The 22929-nt window shown below is 40.6% G+C and overlaps 1 protein-coding gene across 1 annotated transcript in view; it reads left to right on the forward strand.

The window, feature by feature from the left end:
- KCNH5 (potassium voltage-gated channel subfamily H member 5) overlaps positions 1 to 22929 on the forward strand; it is a 178457-nt gene that overhangs the window by 116168 nt on the left and 39360 nt on the right. Inside the window, exons 8-9 of the mRNA XM_074148736.1 lie at positions 3862 to 4061; positions 15673 to 15925. Coding sequence (XP_074004837.1) covers positions 3862 to 4061; positions 15673 to 15925 — 453 coding nt within the window. The remainder of the gene's footprint in view (positions 1 to 3861; positions 4062 to 15672; positions 15926 to 22929) is intronic.

Genomic DNA, 22929 nt, shown 5'->3' on the forward strand with positions numbered 1-22929 from the left:
ATCATCTTTCGCATTCCGTGTAATCAGAGAGACCAAATTAAAACTATTGAATTGTATGTATACCTTAGAGATTTCTTTAGAGGTTGTTTAAATCCTCTTACTGTCAGGAGAGACGTGGTATTTTGTTTCCTTCAGAACCTTTTGCAAATGATCTTTGTTGCCAGTTCCTCCTGCCAAAAATAATTAAAATACAGCAAAAGTGAAATGCCCTCAGTAGCACTCCTTTGCTTTTGTTTTTTAAAGGTGGGGGGCAAGGGTCACATTTTTCACTTCAACATTTGCTCATTAAATAGGGATGCTCTGAGAAATCTTCACTTGCCTATTACAGGCACTAAGGGTCGTTGATGGAGAGCCTTAAACCTTTAAAGGCTGAGAAAGGCAAGAGCAGTATTAGATGCTCACCAGTACGTCCGTGCCCACACGTGTGCATCTGTGCGTAGGGGATCCAACGGGCTCCGGAGGCTGAGACATCTCTGCCAACTAAATATCTGATCCAGCTCACCTCTCTGTTCTCTCCCATCCCTGTCCTATCTGCAGCTGATGCAATTACCCCAGCCTAAAGTTGTGTGGGGAAGAGCAAAGGCAGGTCACTTGTATTTTTAAGGAAGACTAACTTCATCTCATCAGACCCTTCCAAGCAGAGGACCCTTTCCCTGTAGATGAGTGTCACAACAGGTGCAACAGTTGCGATGCAAATTATTTTATTTATATATTTAGTATTTCCTCATCAGCACCAACTTGTTTTGTTGCATACCAAGACCTGCAAAACAATAAATATTAGCTTTTTTGAATTATCCCCTTTTCTAAGTTTCATATAGAGAACAGCGATGGGGGAGCTGATTTACAGAGACAGATGGATTTTCCATGCCAAGTTATGAAGAATGTGCTCTTCCCAAAAAAACAGTGAACCGGTCCCAGCAGCTGCCAGTGTTGGTGTACGGAAGCACCATGAGCAAGGGGAGCCTTTGAGGTGCAGCTTCAAAGCTGTGAAGATCTAAGTAGGTTCCTTTTACATGTTTGCCAAAGGCCCCTCCGTGCAGTAACCTGTAAGAAAAGGGGAATATTTAGATGAACTTAACCACGTGTCTTTACCATTTCCACTATGAGGCAAAGGAAGGCTTTGATTTCCAACAAAAGGATAATGCTGGTTTTGTCTGTGCAGACTCTATGGTGTGTAGGCTTGGGAATTCTGGCTTAGTGAAGTACTGCTGGGTAAAGCTTCCAGCAATTTTGCAGTCTTGATCCAATGATTTATCCTTAATTTCTTGAATTCTATCCTTAATTTCTTGAACAAACATACTGTTTAAAAAGAGTACAACTTTCCAGGACCCTATATTAAGAGACAGAGAACTAGAATTCCTCTTCTGGCTGTATATTTTCTACAAATTGTCTCTGCCAAAGAGTAATTTTTTTTTTTTTTTGCAGAGAATGTAATATGTGCCGGTTGCTTCAGACAAGCTGTTTTCACTATGGCATTCTTAGCTGTTTCCAACCTGGCAGGTGTGGGAGTTTAGTCTCTTTTTTTTCCCACCTTCCACCATGTCACATTTTCAGTCAACCTGTATCCACTGTGTAGGTTTGCGTGGCCGGTTGGGTTGTATGCATTGTAATTGCGTATGCAGTCTAGCTGTAATTACAGGCTTGCATAAATTTTACTCATGCAGAAAGGCAGGTCTTTGAGGACAGTTATGGCTTCTCTTTACACTTACAGTCACGGTCCTTTTCAGGTGTATCTAACATCAGAGGGGAGATGAGAGATATTCTGCACTCACATATGTGACAAGCTGAGTTCATGACAAATCAGCAGCCGTTCTTCAGAAGGATGAGGGATGTTGCACTTCAGAGAAGTGACGCTTCAGCAAATTTGTCCTACTACAAAAGTCCAAAAGAGTGGAGAAAGCTGTAGGAAAAAAAAGAAAAAAAAAGGAAAAAAGTCGGGTGGCACTCATCCATCTAGACATTTTTATAATCCACATACTCTTATACCCTGAGTGAGTGTTGATATATATCTAAATGGGTACAGAGGTAGAGAAAACCTTTCAGTAGCTAGCAGATATGATACAATGATGAGTAAAGCAAGGAAAAAACCCTACCCCTAAAGTAGAGAGCTTTATTTCTGGATCTCACAGAGTGTATTAATCTGCTGTGTTTTCTAAAACTGAAACATCTTTGCTACACGTTGTGTGACCTTGTTTGATATGATCTTGTGTGTTGAGATGAAAAATCCCACGACTTTTATGAAACAATGAACATCATATTTCTGATGAACTTCAGCATCTAATTTTTATACAGGGGTAGTAAAAAGCACTGTGAGAAATGGAAGTGCAATTTTTCTGTTGGACAGGTTTAGGAAAGCACCATGTTACTTTAAAAATGCCACTTCTCAAATAGGGTTGCTAAACAACAGTAAACGCGTATGAAACAAAGTGAGTTTTCTGGAATGAGGTAGAAATTTGTGGTGTAGAGGGAAGATGGAAGGCTTTTCTTTTTTTTTTTCTTTCGCAGTGGATTATTTCTTGCCATTTCTTGCCAGTTGTTTTTCAAAAAGCGATATGGAAATGCATAGCTGCATTCTGCTATAAACTACCTCGGAGCAAAGATTATTAAAAATGACAGGCACATTTCTGTGTATTTGATAATGTCAAGAGCTGAAGTGAAGTGCCGCACATTGGTGTTATGAGATATCAGAATAATTCTCTTTTCTGCAAAACCTGTAACGCCTAATGGAAGAATGTCATTTTGGGCTTGCTTGCAAGAGTAATTGCCTTGTGACTCAATACGGCACCTTAAACTTGCTTGACTTCAAGAGCGTCTTTCAATTCACCACTATTCAAGACAGCACTAGCCAAGGTGTGCATTTAAGTGTTTGCTTAAACGCTTTACTGAATTTAGGCTTCAGAAATTAGCTGTTCTCCATTAAATACTATTCACTCCATTACACTTGTAGTAGTATACTGAGGTTGATGCCTTTTCAGTTGGAAAGGCCTAGTTAAAACATGTGATTTTCTTTAATATGGCATGTCATTGTTTGGTGTTGCACAACTCAACTGGCCGAGCTTGACAGTAACACTGGCAAGTTTGGAAAGAAGAGAATCAAACCAGAGGAGAAGGTAACTCCAGGAATGAGTTTGAGGTAGTGCTTCCTACTCTACTATGTCCTCCTCCTGCTCTAGTGATATGTCCTCAGCAATGAGGTAAACTTGGGACTTTCCGTTGTTCTCTAATCCAATTTTTCTCTCTTTGGAATCATTAGTGACTGGCATCTAGAGTTGACATGAGATACCCAAGTCATCTGCTGGGGCTGGCTGTGAGAATGGCACTCTGAATCTTTCTTGTGCACGCCTCAGCCATTGACACAGGACCCCATTTGTATAGATATCTCCTTGCCAGGCTTTCCAGGTTCCTTTCTTCTGCATTTCATTTCTTCTTTGGGACTGAGGCCGTTCTCTACTCATAGCGTGTGCTAGCTGAGCCTGTCTTACAGGAGATCCATGTGATTCTTTGGATAGTGTCTTCAAAGTTTACTGGTAGGCTGCAGCTACGTTTGAAAATTAGTTTGGATTAATAAGAGTATAGAGTTAAAACGCACCACTCCCTGTGTTGACGTCATCTGTATGATTGATTTTGTAAATTAATGCAGACTGAGGAGCTGTAGAAGCTGTATGGTTAAATTCACTAAATAACTCTGTGCATGTATGTGTGTGTGAGAGTGTGTGCATAAATAGCGATGTTTGGTTTACACCTATACATTGGCAGTGTTTTGTAACCATACATAAAATTCTTTGAAGTTATCCTTGAATTATGAGTAGCGGTTACTGGAGCTTACATATTTATTTTTAATTGTCTTTGGGTTTTTTTCAGCTCTTCTTTATGCAACTATTTTTGGAAATGTCACCACCATTTTCCAGCAAATGTATGCCAACACCAACCGATACCATGAGATGCTGAACAATGTGAGGGATTTCCTAAAATTATATCAAGTCCCAAAAGGCCTTAGTGAAAGAGTCATGGATTATATTGTCTCAACCTGGTCCATGTCTAAAGGAATTGACACAGAGAAGGTATGAATATGTGAGGTAACAATTTGGATAGCAAGATTTTGTGTCCATTGTGTACTTTCTTAGAAACAGGTCTGTGTAACAGCATATAACTTACTAACAAATTCTTAACTGCATGCTACTCCGTTATTATGTTTGTGTTTGGATCAAAACCTGGATGTTTTTTAAAAGGACTGTTTTGCTGCTTTGGAAATATGCCTTTATTTTTCATTATGGTAAATGTTTTCTGCTTTCCAGTCTTACTTTGCCTAAATACTAAATAATTTTTATGTACTTAACTACTGAAATCAACGGGAAATTGGTCTTAAAATTAGTCCGAGAACATAAATTTGGTGTCTCACCTGCATCAATGTTATTCTGAAAAGTATTGGCATCTGAGTTGCAATGAAATGAGTTTGATTGGCTTGGACCTTTTGCTGATGCCCAGGACATCAACATATCCATAGTATGGGATTTAATGGCAGCAGAGACTGATCTCCTTGAGATAAAATCTCTTGGCTAGAACTTAAGGCCTTTGGTAGGAAGATACAGAATATGTGGCACTGCTGGCAGCCATGCATGGTAGAAGTCCTACAGGACTTTAGCCCTCAGAAAGGACTGGTCATTTAGGTTTCTTGAAAAGCTGATTAGAGGAGAATGTTGTCTTCGGAGAGTGATTCATTGTGTGCCAGGACAGACCAAGTGAGTTGTCCTCAGGGCCTCTCTTTCTCCATGATATGTGCAGTGAGTCTATCTAGCCTCGGATACTTTAGAGAGCTGAAGTTAGATGGAAGGGTTTCCACCTGTAATACCTCGAATGTAGGCAAGATATAACATTTTTAGGTCTAGATTTTTGGTCAGTGGAGATCGATGATGCACCTGTGGCTTCTGTGGACCTGGTACACATCAGCTGAAATTAGGCCTTCAAGCTCCAGTTTCCATGAAGATTTCCCTCCTAAGAACTTAAAAGGCAAGTGTCCGAGGGAGGGTGAGGAAGTATCATGGCAGATTAATATCTTAAAATATCTAGCGCTTGCAGAGCTTTAAGTTCTTGCTTCAGATGAATCTATTGTGTAATATGGGATGATGGTGCAGCTTGTTCAGACATGCCAAGATGAAGTCGCTACACTGAAAAATTTAGTCTTACATCATGTTGATGCAACAGCAGTTACCTTATTAGTCATCTGCTGTGGAATTGAGTGTACCATCACAAATACAACTGTTTTAAGTAACAAGGAGTTTGATTTCTTTGATTCTTGTGCTTCAGTATGTCACATTCTTTAATATGTTAACTTCTTGTACACTAATACCCTAACTTCCCAATGCTGATTCATACAGTGTTAAAAATGAGCTTTTATATTGTAAACTACTGTAAATGCATTCAGTCCTATTGTGTAAACTCAAAACGATGTGAAAATTCAACTTTCATTTGCATTTATCTCCTTGCAGTTAAGCCAGAATCCTGTATTATTCCACTACAGTTTCATTAGATTTTAATGATGCTTTGCAGTTAATTAGGAGAACCTACGCTTTAATTACTGAAATTTCCTTCCATAGTTTCCGCATGTCCAGTTTTATAGATTTTAAAATGCAGTTAGAGCCATAATCTTCAACTCATGGTAAGCAGAGTTCTCTGGTCTGTAAGACAGTAGTGGCTGCTTAGCTACGTAATTAATATGGCTGTAAAATCTATGACTTAGGTTTTAACAATTTTCCCTTGGTAAAGACTTGCCTAAACTTAGGCCTGGATCCAAAACCTATTTAAAACAGTGGAAGGATTTCAGGAACCTCTGCATCTGGACATCAGTAGTTGCATCTAATCGAACTTCCCAGAAAAGCCCATGTTACAGAAGAACAGAGACAAGATCAAAGTAAGAACTTGAGCACCGGTTTGAATATTTTGGTGTTTTGTATCCCTTACAGCCTGCAAGTCTGCAAAAGCAACAGCACCAGCGGCGTGTAGTGCCCACACTGAGCATCCCTGAGTCTGTACGAATGTAAGGATCAGGCAGTTTGCTTTCAGCTGCAGGACCTTAGCCAAAGCCAGGATTTGTTTTAGGAAAAGAGTGGAAAGCTGTGTCATAGCCAGGCAGCCTTCCTATCTTTTATCTCCACTCAGGAAGGCGCTACAATGTCCTTCACCAAAACAAATCAGAAAATGTTGTAAATCCCAGCTGAGTAATGATGGAAACAGTGGTACAGTCCCAGAGACCAGTCATGTAGAGTGGATCATTTCTCTTGCATTAGTTCCTTCATTGCCCCTTCAAGCCCTGATGTAAGACCCTCTGCATTTAAATTGAATCCATCTCCACTAACCCTAGAGCAGCAAGTGAGTGGGAGTGCACTGTAGGGACCTCCAAGGTACGCAGACACAAGTCAGATTTATTACCATAGACACAGTGGGGCTAATGGGACTACATTGCAACTGTGGGTGACCTGCTAAATCCAGATAGTGCTCCAAAGTAGGTTGGAATAGGGGATTATTGTCCCAGGTCTTGAATTACTTCTCTGCATTGCTTTGTCTGACAGCCTGGACGTGACCTTAGAGGTTTCCTCCAGTCTAGTTTTCAAAGCTCCAGTAATGAGATTCCGACCAGTCTGTTGTCTGGATATCTTGGCATCACATGTTTTCCCACTCTCCCTAAGTTTTATGAACTTTTCAGTAAGCTTCTTATTATCTTGCAAAACACGTGTGTTTCTGACACATGATTAGTGAGGAATTTCTCAATTTTTTAATTTCCATGACACGGCTCAGAGAGGTTCCATCATCCAAGGATGTTTTTCAACCTAACATACAGTATTACATCCTAAACTGTTGCAAATATATCTGCATTGTCACACTGGAATGTGTATTGCAACGTCATTTGCCACAAATTTATAATGCATTTCATTCAGTCGCTCAGCATGTTGAAATGGCTTTGTTTTGAAATCCAAATTCAAAGAACAAGAAGGTTACTGTACTAACAAAGAGGGAAATTTCTTATATGAGTTTTACAGTAGATTCCTATGGTGATGAACAATCCTAGCTATTTGATGGAGTAAAAATAAACACATGTGCATGTGTTTCTTTGATAACTGGAGATTTTAAATTCATGTGCTTGAAATTAAAGTATAAGTTAGTAACTTGATTGGAATTACTACCACTACACGTATTACTGCCACTTAATATGTGTAGATTCATTGCATCAGAGCTCAAATATCTGTTCTTGAATGACAGATTCAGTATATAGTCCCAAAGAAAATTTTGGCTAAAACTGGTAAGGATGCGATGGGAACTGAAGGCAAAGTGGCAGTAAGAATGGAGGAAGTTTAATGAAGATCTTTAGTCTTTGCTGCTTGTGCGAGCAAACTGCCCAGAACAGAAATTTGTTTTAAAGCCCCATTCCATTGCCCTTGTATGTGGAAGAGGACTTGTTCTCCCACACTGAAGTGGCGGTGCCTTAAGCACACGATTTTGGCTTCCGTGTTCTCCTCGGGAATAGCTCATCTTCAAATCCTGTCTTCAAATCACAGCCCTTCAGCCTGTCTCTGAGTGTTCACAAATCAGGAGTTAACAACAACACTGAAAGCATTAGCGTATTTATTATTATTACTTAAGGGGAAACAAGTGGCCTCTCATCCATAATCTTAAATCACTTAAACGTGAGAGCCCTCCTCTGACAGCTGGGATGATATATGTAATACATGCACGTGGACTCTTATGTCCTGGTGTAACAGTGGCTCAAACAAGATGGATTACTTTTTATTTTTTTACATTTAATGCTACAGGTTTCAGGGTTATTCATCCTAATAATGAGCACAGCTAAAGACATGACAAAACTGAGAAGCCTTTATATACTAAAAAGTACCTCTCATCCAGCAGAACCTGTTTTTTTTTGAGAGGTAAAAAAGATGCGGTACATTCTCCGTATGTCACCATTTTTAAGCAGCTGAAAAAAATCTTTACAATAATAAATTGATACATGAAACACACACTGAATTCAAATTGCTTAGTTTTGATTGAAATCTCTAGGCAGCAAATGAAAAATTTATAAATATTAGCTCTTCTATAAGAAATAGGTCATTATACATGAAAGCCGAGCAAGCATTAACTAACATGCAGATGTTTCAGGGTCTCATCTTATGATAATGTTCTGAAATGTCAGTGAAACCCGAAGATTTTCTCTTCTTGACCTCTATGCTGTTGTATGGCTTAAGATTTGCTCAGAAAGCAATTAAATAAGTGTCTGTCATGTTTTAACAGTTGCTTCCTTCAGAAAAGCCATAGGTTGAAAGATAAAGGAGTCTCAACCTGAGCATCAATGGCTATTGGAATAATGAGAGCCAGTTCCACATTGCAATGACTGAAATGGAAATCATGGGAAAATAACACAGTATTAAAACTATTTACTGCTGGCCCACTAAGCTTTCATGCAGGAGAGATGAGTTTATGGTAAATAGATGCAGGTTGTAACTTTATTAAACATTAATCTACAGAAGGACAGTGCAGTTTAGTCTTGTTTGCTGTTAATAATATCTTCAAGAGCTGTAGTAATAGCTGGTGATACCCTGAGACGAATAGGGGAATCAGGCTACCATTCCTATGGTGTCCCGTCGCATAGAGGTGTCTGTAAGTGCTGGCTGGATTTCCTCATGGATGACTGGGGTAGAAGGCTTCCAAGCTTCATGGCCAAAGAGAACTTCTACAAAACTAGGTGTGACAGCTACATACAATTCCCTGCTGAAGAGGGAAGGTAAAAATCGTTTGGACAAGTATTTTTGTTTCGTTGTAGAGGCGGGGTTGTTGGTCGTTCCTTGCAGATCGGGACGAGGTGAACAAGAAGTCTTCCCTCACCTCACAGAGCTGAGCTAGGACCAGGTACAGTTACAATCCACGGTTCTTTGGAGAGCGGGATGCAGGAGAGACGGTCAGGGTCTCACTGTCCTTCACACGGGTCCAAGAGTGGGGCCTGTGCACCAGTGGGGCTTTCTGTTTCACCTTTATGGATGGTATGGATTATTTACCTCCTGTATGCACTTGTGCAGAGCCAGGAAAGATTATCCACAATTATCTCTGCCTCTTGGATGTGTTCATCTTGGGATTGATGCAGATTAAACTATGAACTTGAGGAAGTGCCAGGGCTATATACCATGGCTATGGAGCAGCTCATGAGCTTATTTTCTGGGGGAAGAAAGACCCAAGTGGATGGGTTGGGGCTTTTCCTGACCACTGCCACCAAGGGGATGGATCTGACAGAGGGGCTGTCGGTTCCTAGAGACCACATTTAGGGGAAGGTCTTCTCCAGATCTGTTTTCTTAATGCTTTCACCCTTGAATGTCTTTACATAATGCTGCATGTTAGAAAATAAAGCCACCTCGAGAAGAAGCACAAAATAAAACAAACCATTGATCGACTCCATTCTTCCAAGGGTGGCCTTTGTTCCAGAAGCCGTCACTCCAAGAAATGTTGTGACTTAAGAAATTCTTTGATGTATGCCATATTCCTTCTGATGTTTATTTTTCTGTCTTTTATCTAAAAAGCTGATTTTAATGATAGAATTCCCTGTAGTCTGCTATCCTTTGCCCCATTAGAACGTTCTATGATGATTATGCTTGGGGTGGATATTATAGCAAAACTGAAAACAATAAAACCTTTAACTGCTCTTGAGACTTCTATAAACCTTAGGTTACATGGGATCTGCTACTTTGGGTTATTGGTGAATCTTACTGGTCTGCCACAGTGTGTTAGATGAACCAGCAGGCCCTGTGCTGGTGATCCACTTGATTCCTTAAAGCACATGGTGATGCCTCTCGTCTTCCCCTGGTTTTCAGACCTTTAGCCAGATTCTATTTGTGTTGAAAATACTGAATCTAATATAATTGAGAGCCAGTTTCTAGGGATTTTGTAACGTCTCTAATACTTGTTACTCAGTTAAAAGGGGGTTAATTTTGTTACTATACCACTAAATCTAACCATTTTGATCACTGGTTCATATCATGTGTTGTTAACAAGAAAACAAGCCAAACTCAGTTTTAGTCTTGATTTTCAGATCTTGGTTTCTGAGCACTTAAATCCAGGTGACCTTGGGTTTTCGTGCAATTAAAACGGAGCACACCACTGCTGCTGAAATTCAATTCTTATTGCCAAGATACTCCGTGATGTATTAAAGATTACCCTAATGCATGCAGGGTTAATAACTGCTCAGTTCCATACATCACCTTTGAGTTACTTACAAAATTGCCTGGTTATTACAGGGAAACGTTCTGTGATTTGCCAATCAGCTGTTTTCTTACCTGTGTCTCTTTGGCATTCACCCAGCGCTGAATGTAACACTTTTAGCCAGGTCTGGAAAAGAATTCAACACTCAAATGAGCCAAATCCTTCTAAAAATCTGAATAACTTCATCAGGTGCCTAAAGGGTATTGTGGTTTTTTGGAAAAAACTGACCTTGATTATGACTGCTGAATAGGTCTGACAACCCAGAGTGGCCTTTCTCCACAAAATAAAAAGAACTGTCTGTGGCCTATAGCTGGTTAGAAGTTGGAGGGCCTTATTTTGTTAATTGTCAAAGCTGACATTTTTTAGTATCTCCAATATTTCTTATGGTTATTCATTTAGGAAACGGTCCTTGTTATTTCACTGCTGAGACTGTCTAAGCTTTTCGCTTGAGTATCAGTCAAATATCCTGTAGCTACAGCCCCGAGAAAGTAAGAATCCTGTGTGCTGAAAGAGAATTGCTAATAGATAGTGTTCATGATTCACTGGCCCCCTTTCCTTTTTGTTAACAAGTTCTGTAATATTTGCTAAGACATACTGTAGTGTTTTCCAGCTGGGAAAGATTTTTTTAAAAATCCTTAAACCCGTCCTAAAAGATATTATTCGGACACACTCTTAATCTGTACAGTGTTTTGTTTCAATTCATTTGCTTTTCTTTGAGTTCTTTAATCTCTGCTCCCCATAGAGGTCTTTGAGCTGGTCGAGGGGCTTATCTTAAACTGCCTGGGCATGCTGAGGACACGGATGGGAGAGGAAAAAACGATCAGGTGGAACCTGCTTGGGAATTTTATCCCTCCCTTACAGTTCTCGACCTGAAAAGATAGTGAGATGTTTTGTGCCGATTCTCTGTGAGTCTTCAGAGCTGGCACCTGCCTTTCCCAATCTCTAGCAGCAACCACAAGCTTTTCGCTCACAGTCAGCATTGTACGGATGCCACAGGCTGCTCTAGAGAGGACGGCGGTGTTGAATCTCTGCGCTGGGTGTTGTTGTGTTGGGATGTGTATCAGCTGGGTGCCAGGCGATGATGGCAGAGCTCAGCATTGTCTTATACTGACTTTGAGTAGGTTTAATTTTCTGAGCAAAGAAGGGAAGTGATAAATGTTATTCTGTGCTTTACTTTTTCCTCTCTCGGCTCTGTAGTGGTTCAGGTCTTTATTGGATACGTGTGTACTGTTCATGTGCGGCACGGAGCCTTGCTCCTTTTCTGGTAGATAAAGAGCTTATACAGCCAGTGAAGATTTTCCTCTGGGTAGAATTCGACTTTCCTCTGATTTTTCATTGAAATGTAGCAGGTTCTGTTCTTTTATGCTGCTTGGATGCATATGGGAAAGCTGACTGTGAAGACTGTAGCTACAGATTTATGACAGAGCAACTTCTGCAGCAGCACAAGCATCTGGTCCCTGCAGACTGCCAGCTCCAAGCCATGTGCTCCAAACCCATCAGTTAGTAAAGCATTGCAGTCAGCAACCTTAATATCCTGCCTAGCTTATAAACTGCAGGTTTCACTGAGAAAGGTCTTGAAATCTCTAAGGAAATTTCCTCTTGAGAAATTTGTCTTGGTGGTTTTTGATATGCTACCGAAAGAGTACACAGGCCAGAACAAGTGTCCCAGCTGATCTTTGGTTCTACTGACATGAAGTCTTGGAGGCATTTCAGTGAAACAATAGATTGAGTGTTACAGGATATCCTCTCCCTTCAGCTGAGTTTCTCTTCTACACCCATGTGTGTGCATTTGTACGCCGTATGGGCTCATGGACAACCATGTTGCTACTATGTCGTTTTAGTTGCATGCTGCTTTAAAAATACTGAGATCTCAGTAAAAGCATTTCACAATCAGAAAGTTCAAGTCTTGTGTTACCAATAAGGGATCATTTTAAGAAGAATATTTATCTGAATTTGTAGTGCTTGTTTTCTGCTCTTAGGATCTTTGGACTATTAGCTTTGGACCATTAGCTTCCAAATGCTTCTCTGTGATCCTATATCCCATTACATGTCATCTTTGGAAGCAGGAGAATTACTACATACTGTAATCTGTGTCACCAACACCCCCTTTCTACAGTACAACTAATAGAGAAGCTGGTGGCATATGTGAGACTCATTCTGAATTCATAATGTTGGTATTTGTAAACACAAAAAGAAGTGCTGCAAAGTCAGGTTGGAGCTCGTGAAGTCCTGTGCTTAGACCGTACAGTGAACGCATATCTGAATATTGAGATTGTCTGTCTTTGCTCTTTTTTTCCCCTACGTATATCTACATTTATCTTTATCAGTCAAAGCTCCTTTGCCAAATCTTTTAATATGAAGTATTTCTTTTAGTTGTCATCTGTTTCATTCTCTGTTCTCAGTACTTCCAGCGTAGCAGACAAGAAAACTGAAATAAAGAATATTTGTTCCTGGCTAACTCTTGGATCATTGCTCATTTACTGCTGTACTAGATGATAAGTGAGATCTCCATGTATCTCCATACAGTAATATGTCATTAGGAGAATCACTTTATCATGACATCAGAAAATTCCTGAATTATGCTTTCTAAGACTGGCTTTTTCTGTGCAATGAATTTTTTTCTGTCTCTTGGTGTTACAGTGTGTGATGATAGGTAAGTTTGTTGTGTCTATAAAAGGACTAATGCTTTGAGTGCTCACTTTTAATACTCTGTATTTAACTCTGTATTTGTGAGGAAACAATATGCTGCTTTGCATCCAAGTGGCTTGTATTCCCTAGGGACACAATTAATTTACATTCCAAAAAACAAAGGGTCCTGGAACATCTCCAGATCTTGAAATAATAACCTCTGCAATAGTCTAACCAAATTTTCCTGCACTTTGGAAGCTTAAAAGATAAAAATTGGAAGTCAGTCATGTATGAATACACACATTTTTTCTTAAGAGCAGTGTTTGAGAATTCACAGCTCATGGCCTTGTTAAGTCAAAAGCACTTACATTAATGAAAGTATTAAAGGGACATAAAAAACTTCTAACCATGATTTAGGCCCAAGAGTAGATAAAAATTTAAAAATCATCAATCATGTTACAAACGAAAGCAGAAATTTTCATTAAATTACTATTGAGAAGAAGAAAGATGGCATGTTTCTGTTTTATTATAATAAAGATGAGCTTTCTGTTTGATCCAGAAGTTGGGCTAAGGTGAAATAATCACACTCAAAAGTAATTTTTGTTTTTTACTGGAAAAACTAAGGTGTGCCTGTATTTTTAATGGTAAATGGGATGACTCAGGTAAGTATAAGTTTGTAAAATTGAAATTTGCCCCTAATAAAATTATGGAAATGTGATATGGAATATGGTCAACAGTGACTCAGACAAGACATTATTACTAATGCAAATGATGGTTTATGGAGAATATGTCTTACCAAATGTGTTTATTATTAATTTTTATTATAAAACAGACTTATGTATTTTAATGTGTTCTGTACAACATGTTGTTACAGAAAAATAGCCTTAAGCCAAATTGACTTATCCTGTGTTAAGTCAAATGAAAACTAATCATCTGGTAGATCTAGGAAGGTGGTTTTAAGTGAGAAAACCTCATGCTTTGGGGAAATTTCTGAAGAGATACTGTGCTTCATCGTGTTAGGCACAAGAAGCATCATCTCTCTTGTTTATTTCAGATGAGATCGAGAAATGACCTGGTCATATTCTATAAACACCTACATGTGGAAGAGATTTCCAATGATTGTAGGTCTTTTATCTGAGGACCATGATGAGATCCGCTGGCTGTTGGCTGAAAATTAAAAACAAATCAGTTCAGAAACAGCACGTTTTAAAAGAGAGAGTAGCTGTCCGTTGGAACAACTGCCCTATATCAGTTGAAAATATGAAATCAAGCTCTTTTACGGTATGATTTTACCAGGTATTCTGGGATTGATATGAAGATTATGAGTGCAAGAGGTTAGTGCCAATGGCTGCAGTAGCCCTTTCTCACCTTGAGACTGTCATAGTACAGAGAATAGGAGAATAACTTCTCCTTCAGCTTTTTGCAGTTGTTATATCTTTGAATGCAAAGGAACTTCGATCTGTTGAAATAAGAAAGGGACTAAATGTTATTATTAAACTAGAAATTGTTTGCTATTTTCCCATTCTATATTTCAGGACCTTTAGTAATACTTTACAAACTTATGTTTTATACCCCTTCTGCATTAAACAGAAATGAAAATCGTGGCTTTACTTCAATAGTAACATGACCATTTGCCTCAAATCTTAGTCAGGGTTACCAGAGTCTCCCTCTGTTTGCTAATATTCAATGGTAGTCACCACATTGACCCAATGTCCCTGTCTCTCACACTGTCTGCAGAGCAAGCTGCCAGATTAATTCCATACAATGAGAAATTAATCAGTACTATTGATCGGCAGTCTTCTTTATATGAGACTTCCAGAGTCTTCTTAATCTCATGCTCTTTTCTATTATTTATCCTAGTAAAACTTGAAAAGGTTTTTTACGTTTCTCAGTGCAATTAGCTATCATGCATTTTAGGGTTTTAAAGATGTTGGTGTGTTTAGGAGGATTTGCAAATATTAAACACACAGTTTATAAACCTAACAAGACCTACACATTTTCACTGTCTTTCTTCAGGTGTATTTGTGTTACTATTTTGATAGGGAAAGCTATTTAAGGTAAGAAATTAATTTAAGGTCTTATTTAATTGATCTGCTATGAAGACATCTGTATGTTCACAGGACAGTTTTTCACTCACCTTTTCTTTACATTCCATAAGGTTTCATAATACTTTCTTTTTGCTCTAATCTCAAACTCTTTGGATTTTCTAGTATGTAAGCCCTCCAGGGCAGGTTACTTATTGTATGTCTGTACGGCACAGAAACTAAACCCTAGGTGTGTTTGGATACGCATCGGTAAGTGGTCATCTGCATCAAGACTTTTGAGGACTTGTAGGTTTTCTGGATGTGAGCAAAATATGGTGTTCTCTATTGTGAATGGTACATCTTTGCATGTCTTCAAGCTCCTTCAGCTCTGAGCATCCATTCTGTGCTCCTGCAGGGACTGAGCGTAGCAGCGGGTGGATAGTCTGGGCACCAAGTCTGGAGGGTTATCCACAAACAGGACATAGTAGTGCCATCTGCAATTCTGGAAAACAAGTGTGAAAACTGTTAGGAATGAGAACAGTGTAACAGAATAGTCCCTTCTTCTGCATCACCTTTTCAGCTGCAGTGAAAGCAGTAGATGGGTCGAAAAAGACTACCCCAAATTCAAGATAAAACTCCCACCAGAAGCTTTATGAAATAACTGGATGAATGGATCTTAAGATCAAGCAGATCCTGAGATCCATCCATTCAGTTATTTTATAATGTGCGCGCTGGTCCAGTGTCATATTCCCAGCTGATTATTTTTCATCTTTCTTTTATTCAGGTTCTCTCAATTTGCCCAAAGGACATGAGAGCAGATATTTGCGTGCACCTAAACCGGAAAGTTTTTAACGAGCATCCTGCCTTCCGACTGGCTAGTGACGGCTGCCTGCGAGCCCTGGCTGTGGAGTTTCAGACAATCCATTGCGCCCCGGGGGACCTCATCTATCATGCTGGGGAAAGCGTTGATGCTCTTTGCTTTGTGGTCTCGGGATCCCTAGAAGTCATCCAGGACGACGAGGTGGTGGCTATTTTAGGTACTGTGATCTCTATTGAAATGCTCGTGGTTTGGCTATGTTTACCTTCTGCTTAGCTTTGAATATTAACTAGGCTTGTCTAGCATCAGCTGGGACTACAGGAGGCTAGCAGTTGTCATAAGATAGAGATGTCATGTCTCCAGAGATACTGCTCAAGAAGCAAACCCTTCATCTTTTTTACTGTTGGGAATGCTCTTTCTGGCCAGAATGGCTCACTGGTCACAGTTACAGTGTCTCTGAGCTGAAGAGAATGGCATCTGTATGCTTGACATCTTTTAAATAGCCTGGTAAAGGAAGTGCATGTTATTTATATTAGTCTCTCGGGAGGATTTCCACATCAACCTTCACACTGGGATTTTCATTTGTCTGTATTCTTGACCAGAATAACATCTGCAAACAGTCAAGGAAGCAAAATTGTGGCTTGCGGTGAACCGGCTTTAGAGAAAATAAATAGCCTGATGTGACTATGCAAAGAGATAGGGATGCACCGACTAGCCAGCCACATACGTGAGAAGTCTCAGTAATGGGGGATCTCCAGTTAATCCTTTTCACCCCACTGTTGTGTCTGGTTTGACAGAATTTGGTGGGAAAGAGCCTAATGAAGACTCCTCACTCGCTTGTATGGCATTGGGAAAGGTTTAGCAGATGGTGGTACTGAGTTGTCAGCACTAATGTTGAGGCAGGAGTCATCCTCAGAGGCAGAACAACGTAGAGGAAGAACTGGTGGCTCTGCGTGAAAACCATCCAGAGTCTGTCTTGCCTTTTTAAAATAGACCCATTTATTGTAGAAGTGGTCTCCTTTTCAATATTAACTGTTTGCCTTCTCCTAAACTGGAGCTGTGGCTCCCTGAGGGCAAATCTAGTGGGTGGCCTTGTTCTAGGGGACCTCTCACACCCCACTGAAGCTTTATACTGCTTCTTCCCTGCAAGGGTGGCTCAAGAGGGCATCATGTGTTCCCCTTTTGTCTCATGGGGATGATCACTGGGAGATGAGAGTTAAACTTGGGAATTGCAGTGGCATGTGGGAAAAGGGCAGAGGTGGGGAGTCAATACTGGTCACAAATCAAGGCTTGAGCTCCTTCCCAGTTGGCAGCAAGGGGGAAGAGAGGAGAAATGAGGACAAATGTGTAGCTGACGAGACTCCTGATATGTTGCCGTACAAGCCTGCATACATGTGTCCTGCACTGGGGTGGGACTGGGCGCGTGTGCAGATGTGTGGATGGGACAGGCTCGAGAAGTAGGCCTGTGTGAACCTCATGAGGTTCAACAAGGTGAAGTGCAAGGTCCTGCATGTGGGTTGGGGCAGCCCCCGGTATCAATACAGGCTGGTGGATGAAGGGATTGAGAACAGCCCTGAGAAGAAGCACTTGGGAATCCTGGTGGATGAAAAGCTGGACGTGAGCCAACAATGTGCACTTGCAGCCCAAAAGGCCAAGTGCATCCTGGGCTGCATCAAAAGAACCACGACCAGCAGATAAGGGAGGTGATTCTGCCCCTCTGCTCCACTCTGGTGAGACCCCACCTGCAGTACTGTGTCCAGCTTTGGAGTCCTCAGCACAGGAAAGACGCGGACTTGTTGGAGCGAGTCCAAAAAAATGATCAGAGGGCTGGAACACTTCACCTGTGAAGACAGGCAGAGAGAGTTGGGGTTGTTCAGCCTGGAGAAGAAAAGGCTCTGGGGAGACCTTATTGTGGCCTTTCAGTACCTGAAGGGTGCCTATAGGAAAGATGGGGACAAACTTTTCAGCAGGGCCTGTAGCGATAGGACAAGGGGTAATGGCTTTAATCTAGAAGAGGGAATTTAGACTAGATATAAGGAAATTTTTTACAAGGAAAGTGGCAAAACACAGGTTGCCCAGAGAGGTGGTAGATGCCCCATCCCTGGAAACATTCAAGGTCAGATTGGACGGGGTTCTGAGCAACCTGATCTAGTTGAAGGTGTCCCTACTCATTGCAGGGGAGGTTGGACTAGATGACCTTTAAAGGTCCCTTCCAGCCAAAACTATTCTATGATTCTGTGATTCTATGACTGCATGGGGACGGCTCCCAAAGGGCATAACCCCAGTCCTCCCAGATGGAGAGTATGAACATGGGAAAAGGCACATCAATGCTCTTTTGTAATACCTACTGCAACTTTCTGTATTCTAGTATGTAATAAGGTTTTTAAAAAGAGAGATTTAGTGTAAGAATGAATCTGCTTCCATATTCAGATGTGAAGTCATTATGGTGAAAGCTCCTAAATCTGCAATTTCCATAGTAAAATATTCCTTGTATTTCGGCTCACTGAACCATTTCATTTTTATTATTAATCTTAGGGACGATATCTTACATTTGCTTACAGCTTTTTTAAAAAGAAAAGCTTTAAGAGTAAGTACCAGCATTTAAACACATAAATGGTTTTCTGGGTATTATAATTAAAACAAACAATAAATATGTAATTTAGTGAACTAGAAGCTATCACTAAATAGGTTACATGCAAAACTTTATTGCATTTACTAATGAATATTGTGTGTTTGGAATGACACTAAGAACTTTTTTTTTTTTTTTGTACCTTGTAGATATGGTAAGTCCAGTATTTATATTATTCTCCGTTTGGCTGGAGAGGCCTTTAACCATATCTAGTTAAAGTGAATTACCTTTAATTACCGCAAGCGTCTTTGATTCTGCCGTGGCTGCTGACAGGCAATCCAGTGACTCAAAGCTGTGTTCGTTGTGTACTACAGGGGCTGGCAGAATGTGTAAATGTAATTTAAAGCAAGATAAACTGCTTCCTCTAGTCATAGAGCACACTGAAGAGTTTTTTCCTGCTCTGACAGATTGTTTAACAGAATAGTGAACTGAGTAATTATGAGATGTTGTATCCTAAAAATTCACTTGTGGAAGAAAATCTCTCCCAGATGGAGTTGCAAAGACATTTATCGTGGCAGCTGTGGCACCTGGAACAGTGATTGCAGATCAGACAGTGAAGAAAATAATTTTTATCAATCTGTTCTTCCTCGAGAAGTTCAAGCACAAGGAAAGTGAATCTGCCTAAGGGGCAGACCAGGTTTAAAAGCCTCTGCCTAATGTGAAAACCTTTGTAGTCTGCTTTGAATACTCCAAGCATCTGCTGTCACACTGGATTTCCTAGGAGACTCAACTTATGGGGTAGTACTGTCAGTCTGTCCATCTTCCCCGTCCCCCAGCAGTAACCTCCAGTGGAAATGCGATAAAGTATCCTTTGGAAACATGTCCTCATTTATTTCCTCTATGACAGCAGGAGCGTGGCAGGACGTGCTGTCTGCCAGCCTCTGCTGCTTGCAGAGCCGTCCATTTCCTAAGTTTGCTTTGGCACTGTTACTTCACAGTTACTGTGTAGTGTTAATTAATATCGTAGTGTTATTTGCCTTGTTTAGAGAGAGAGAGAGAAGGTGTGAGGTTTGGTTTTTTTTTTTTACAATGCTCATCCGCAGATGGAAGTTTTGATGTATTCTTAAAAGTGGAATATCCTAGAAAAGTGAATCAGGTAGGGACAACAAAACGGGTTAAGAACATGCATCTTCTATCTCTTACACTCGTGCTTCTGTCTGAAGTGCAGGGCTTTGTCCTCCCTCGGGTCCCAGCGTGAATCACTCTGTGATGTTGCTGCTCTTACCCCTTCTCCACCTCCCCTTATCAGGTTCCCTTCCCTCACAGCCACGGTGAGTTGGTGCATCCAGACTCTCTGCCTGCCGAAACAGTAGCCTCAGGAGACTCGGTGTCCTCAGGAGACTTGGTGTCCTGTCCAGGTGCTTACTGCAGGCTGCACCATGGGGACAACCATCCTTTTGTTCAACAGCAACGTTCCCAGCTCAAGGGCCCCAGCTTTAGCATTTCTTGTGCTTGAAAGCAGGTGAAACCCAGTGATTGACAGGGCAACTTGCAGCCCTGTGATGTTTTATTCTCCCATGGTCTGGTTTTGTTCTCATTTGTGGGTAATTAAATGCCCAGCTGCTGCAGTAATCAACATTACAGAAATTGGTACAGTAAGAGAATGAATCCAATTGTAGATCTGCAGACCCATTAATGGAGATACCCAAATGCCCCATTACATTCCCCTCGTTGTTATCTCCATTTCTTGAGGACAGTCTCCCACCTTTTGCAGGTACTGACTGCCGCTGGAGCAGAGGGCACACCATATGCAGAGTGGTGTGATGGGGTGCTCCTTCACTGGAGAAAACAAGATCCAGTCATTTTAACATAACTCATCTGTAGTTGCCAGGATAATGGAGAAGGGCAAACAGTCTTGTCTCTAATTATCAAACTTTCCTAGCAAGTGAGGTGACCCTGAGAAGGCACATCAGTAATTTTCCACCATCTCAAGAAGGAGTAAACAATTTAACTGCCACTGCTCTGCATGAGGAGGTGTTATCAGCAGAGAAGTCTCGGGAAGGACTTGGGGGTTTGAAGTGCCCCAGGCTAATGAAACAAGGCATCTGCCTGCAGAGGACACCTAGCAATTCACCCTGCCGCAATTAACCTGAATTTGCTTCTGGCGAGGAGTTCCGTGTAAGTGGTGATGCCAACCAAGTGTCTCTGGAAGCTGCTTTCCAGCTCCCACTATTTGCACAGCTGACTGTGTGTTGTGCAGTAACTTAAACTGGGCAGATTGATTAACAAGGTTTAAAGAAGTCATTTTGCCAGCAGAAAAATAATGACCCACCACGTACAAATGTTGATTGGAGGAATTGATCAAAAATATTGCTCAAACTGCATAGTGATAAAAATGTATTGAGCAGTGAAATCGTAGTAGGGGCTGCTACTGAATGAATTCAATTTTGATAGTCAAGCCAGAATGAGTATAGATTTAATAGCTCATATTTCACTCACACTTAGGGTCCTGATCCCATACGTATTCAGTGAAGTTGTTATTTGCCTTTACGTGTTGCATGTTAATTCTCAGCATGGTCTCCGTATAGTCCCAGAGCAACCTGTTGTTTATTGGATTTATTGTTTTTAGGCAAGCCAGAGTTTCACTTATTAAAGGTCTACTTCATGAATTATCTCCAAATGTTTGGTCTGGGAAGGGATTATTATGCAGTGTCAGAGGAGATAAGGAAAGCAAGATTGCAAGTGGCATGTATTCTTGAATCTGGTATGGCAGCTGAAAATAGGGATGAGTCTTTTTCTGCTCTTAATCTTACATGTGTTTGGAGGTCAAAAGTCTCCTACCAAATGACACCGAGGAAAGTTCTTTAGAGGCCAAGGAAGTAGCAGCTCCCATGTAGGTGAGCAGGAGACCCAGCACTCCATAAGTCTCATCCATGTCCATTAGTAATTTGGTGTTTGGGATCCATGTGTCAACACTTCGAATTTCATTGGTGTTATACAGCTGGGCATGTGCTTTGTGCAGGACAAGACTGACCATGTGTGATGCACTGCATGACATGAAGAACTGCCAGTCCAATTCCATCTCATAGTATTAGTAGCTAATTCTGTGATTTTAATTAGTTTAGTTGCAGCTTGGGTTTCTCCTCAAGTGGGATGAAGGTGGCTGAATTTGCCCCTATGTCAAATCAACTCTTGGTATTTTATACTGAACTTTTTTTTTTATTTTTCCTGTGAAGTAAGGCAAGGCAGACTAATTGTGAGGGTTTCTCCAGGTTAGTAACACGCACCTGGTAGCAACTTATGGAACAGCCTGTGTCCTATTTCATCTATAGGAAAAGTCCCTTTCTTTCCAATGAGTTAAAACTCTAAATTAACCAGGAGGAAAATACTCATAAAGGAAAGGGTTGGGTTTCTTTCAGCTAGCAGGACTGCAATAATTATAGTGATGCAGGTTTTTTTTTTAAAGTGCTGAGTCTCAAAGTATTTTGCAAAATACTCGAAGGATTACTGATCTGAGAACCAAGGTAATGTGCAGTTCTTCTTAAACACATTCCTTGGAATAAGTCATATCTTGCAGGTCTGGGTTGGCATATGTAGTACCGTGTCAGATTTAGTCCCACTGATGCTGGTTCAAAAGCGTTATTAGCTCTTACTGACAGAGTTGAAGGGGACATTAAATTTTTCACATTATTTTGTAAATTTAAACTATTTTTGTCTCTATCTGCATGATAGTTAACAATAAGAAGAAGCATCAATCTTAATTTAGTGCCAGCCGGTGTGTTATAGATGTGATCTGCAGCCTCCAATGTCAGAAAGATTCCTTTCACTGAATTACAATGTTTCTGGATTAGACCTGCACGCTTCACTGCCAAACCCAGGAGCTCAAAAGTCTTGGCAGTGCAAAAAAAGGAAAATTATTTAAAAATCATGTAATATATTTCTTTTAAAACAAGCTAACAGTTTGAGACAATCTGATTTGCCTTAGGAGTTTTGAAGATGGTGGGAATGGTCATGCTTTCAAGTTTATTTCCTCAGTCAGGAAGAATAGAAGCTTATTTCTGTATAAAATCAAAATGGAGACATCCTGTCTCCAGGAGCTGGGGCTTCTAGAAAAATATAAAGTACTAGGAGACTTGCACTAAAAGCGAGAGAGGTGGGGACCATAAACCCTTCACTAGCAGGATAATATCTATATAGACCTTTTGCTCTTCTTGCAGCGGTCCTGAACGTTGGAAGAAAGGTAAATTTATTTTGCGTTCTAGGTGCAGATGGGGGATGTTGCAGTGTGTTAAATAATGCAAAGTACCTTTGCCAGCACAGGCTTGGATCTTTGGCACAGTCTCTTGTTATTGTTCCTTTGCAGACTATTTTGACAACCTTTCAAATGGTAGAAATTCTGTGTTTTCATATCATTCTGCCTTTTCACATGTTAATGTGCAGTCCTGTAGAGCTGGATTTCTGACTGGTCAGTGCTCAGCTCTGATCCGATTTTCAAGGGAGTTCTGGCCCTTCTGGATGCCATAGGAAGGGCTGAGATTGTGGCTAAAACGTTGACAGTGGCAAGGAGCCCTCTCTCACAGTCTAGTAGTCATCTCCTCACATCAGGAAGCAATGATGTCCCAGCTGGCAGGAGACAGGTGATAAATTTGCACCAC

Source organism: Numenius arquata, chromosome 6 (assembly GCF_964106895.1).
Source record: "Numenius arquata chromosome 6, bNumArq3.hap1.1, whole genome shotgun sequence".
Taxonomy (NCBI): domain Eukaryota; kingdom Metazoa; phylum Chordata; class Aves; order Charadriiformes; family Scolopacidae; genus Numenius; species Numenius arquata.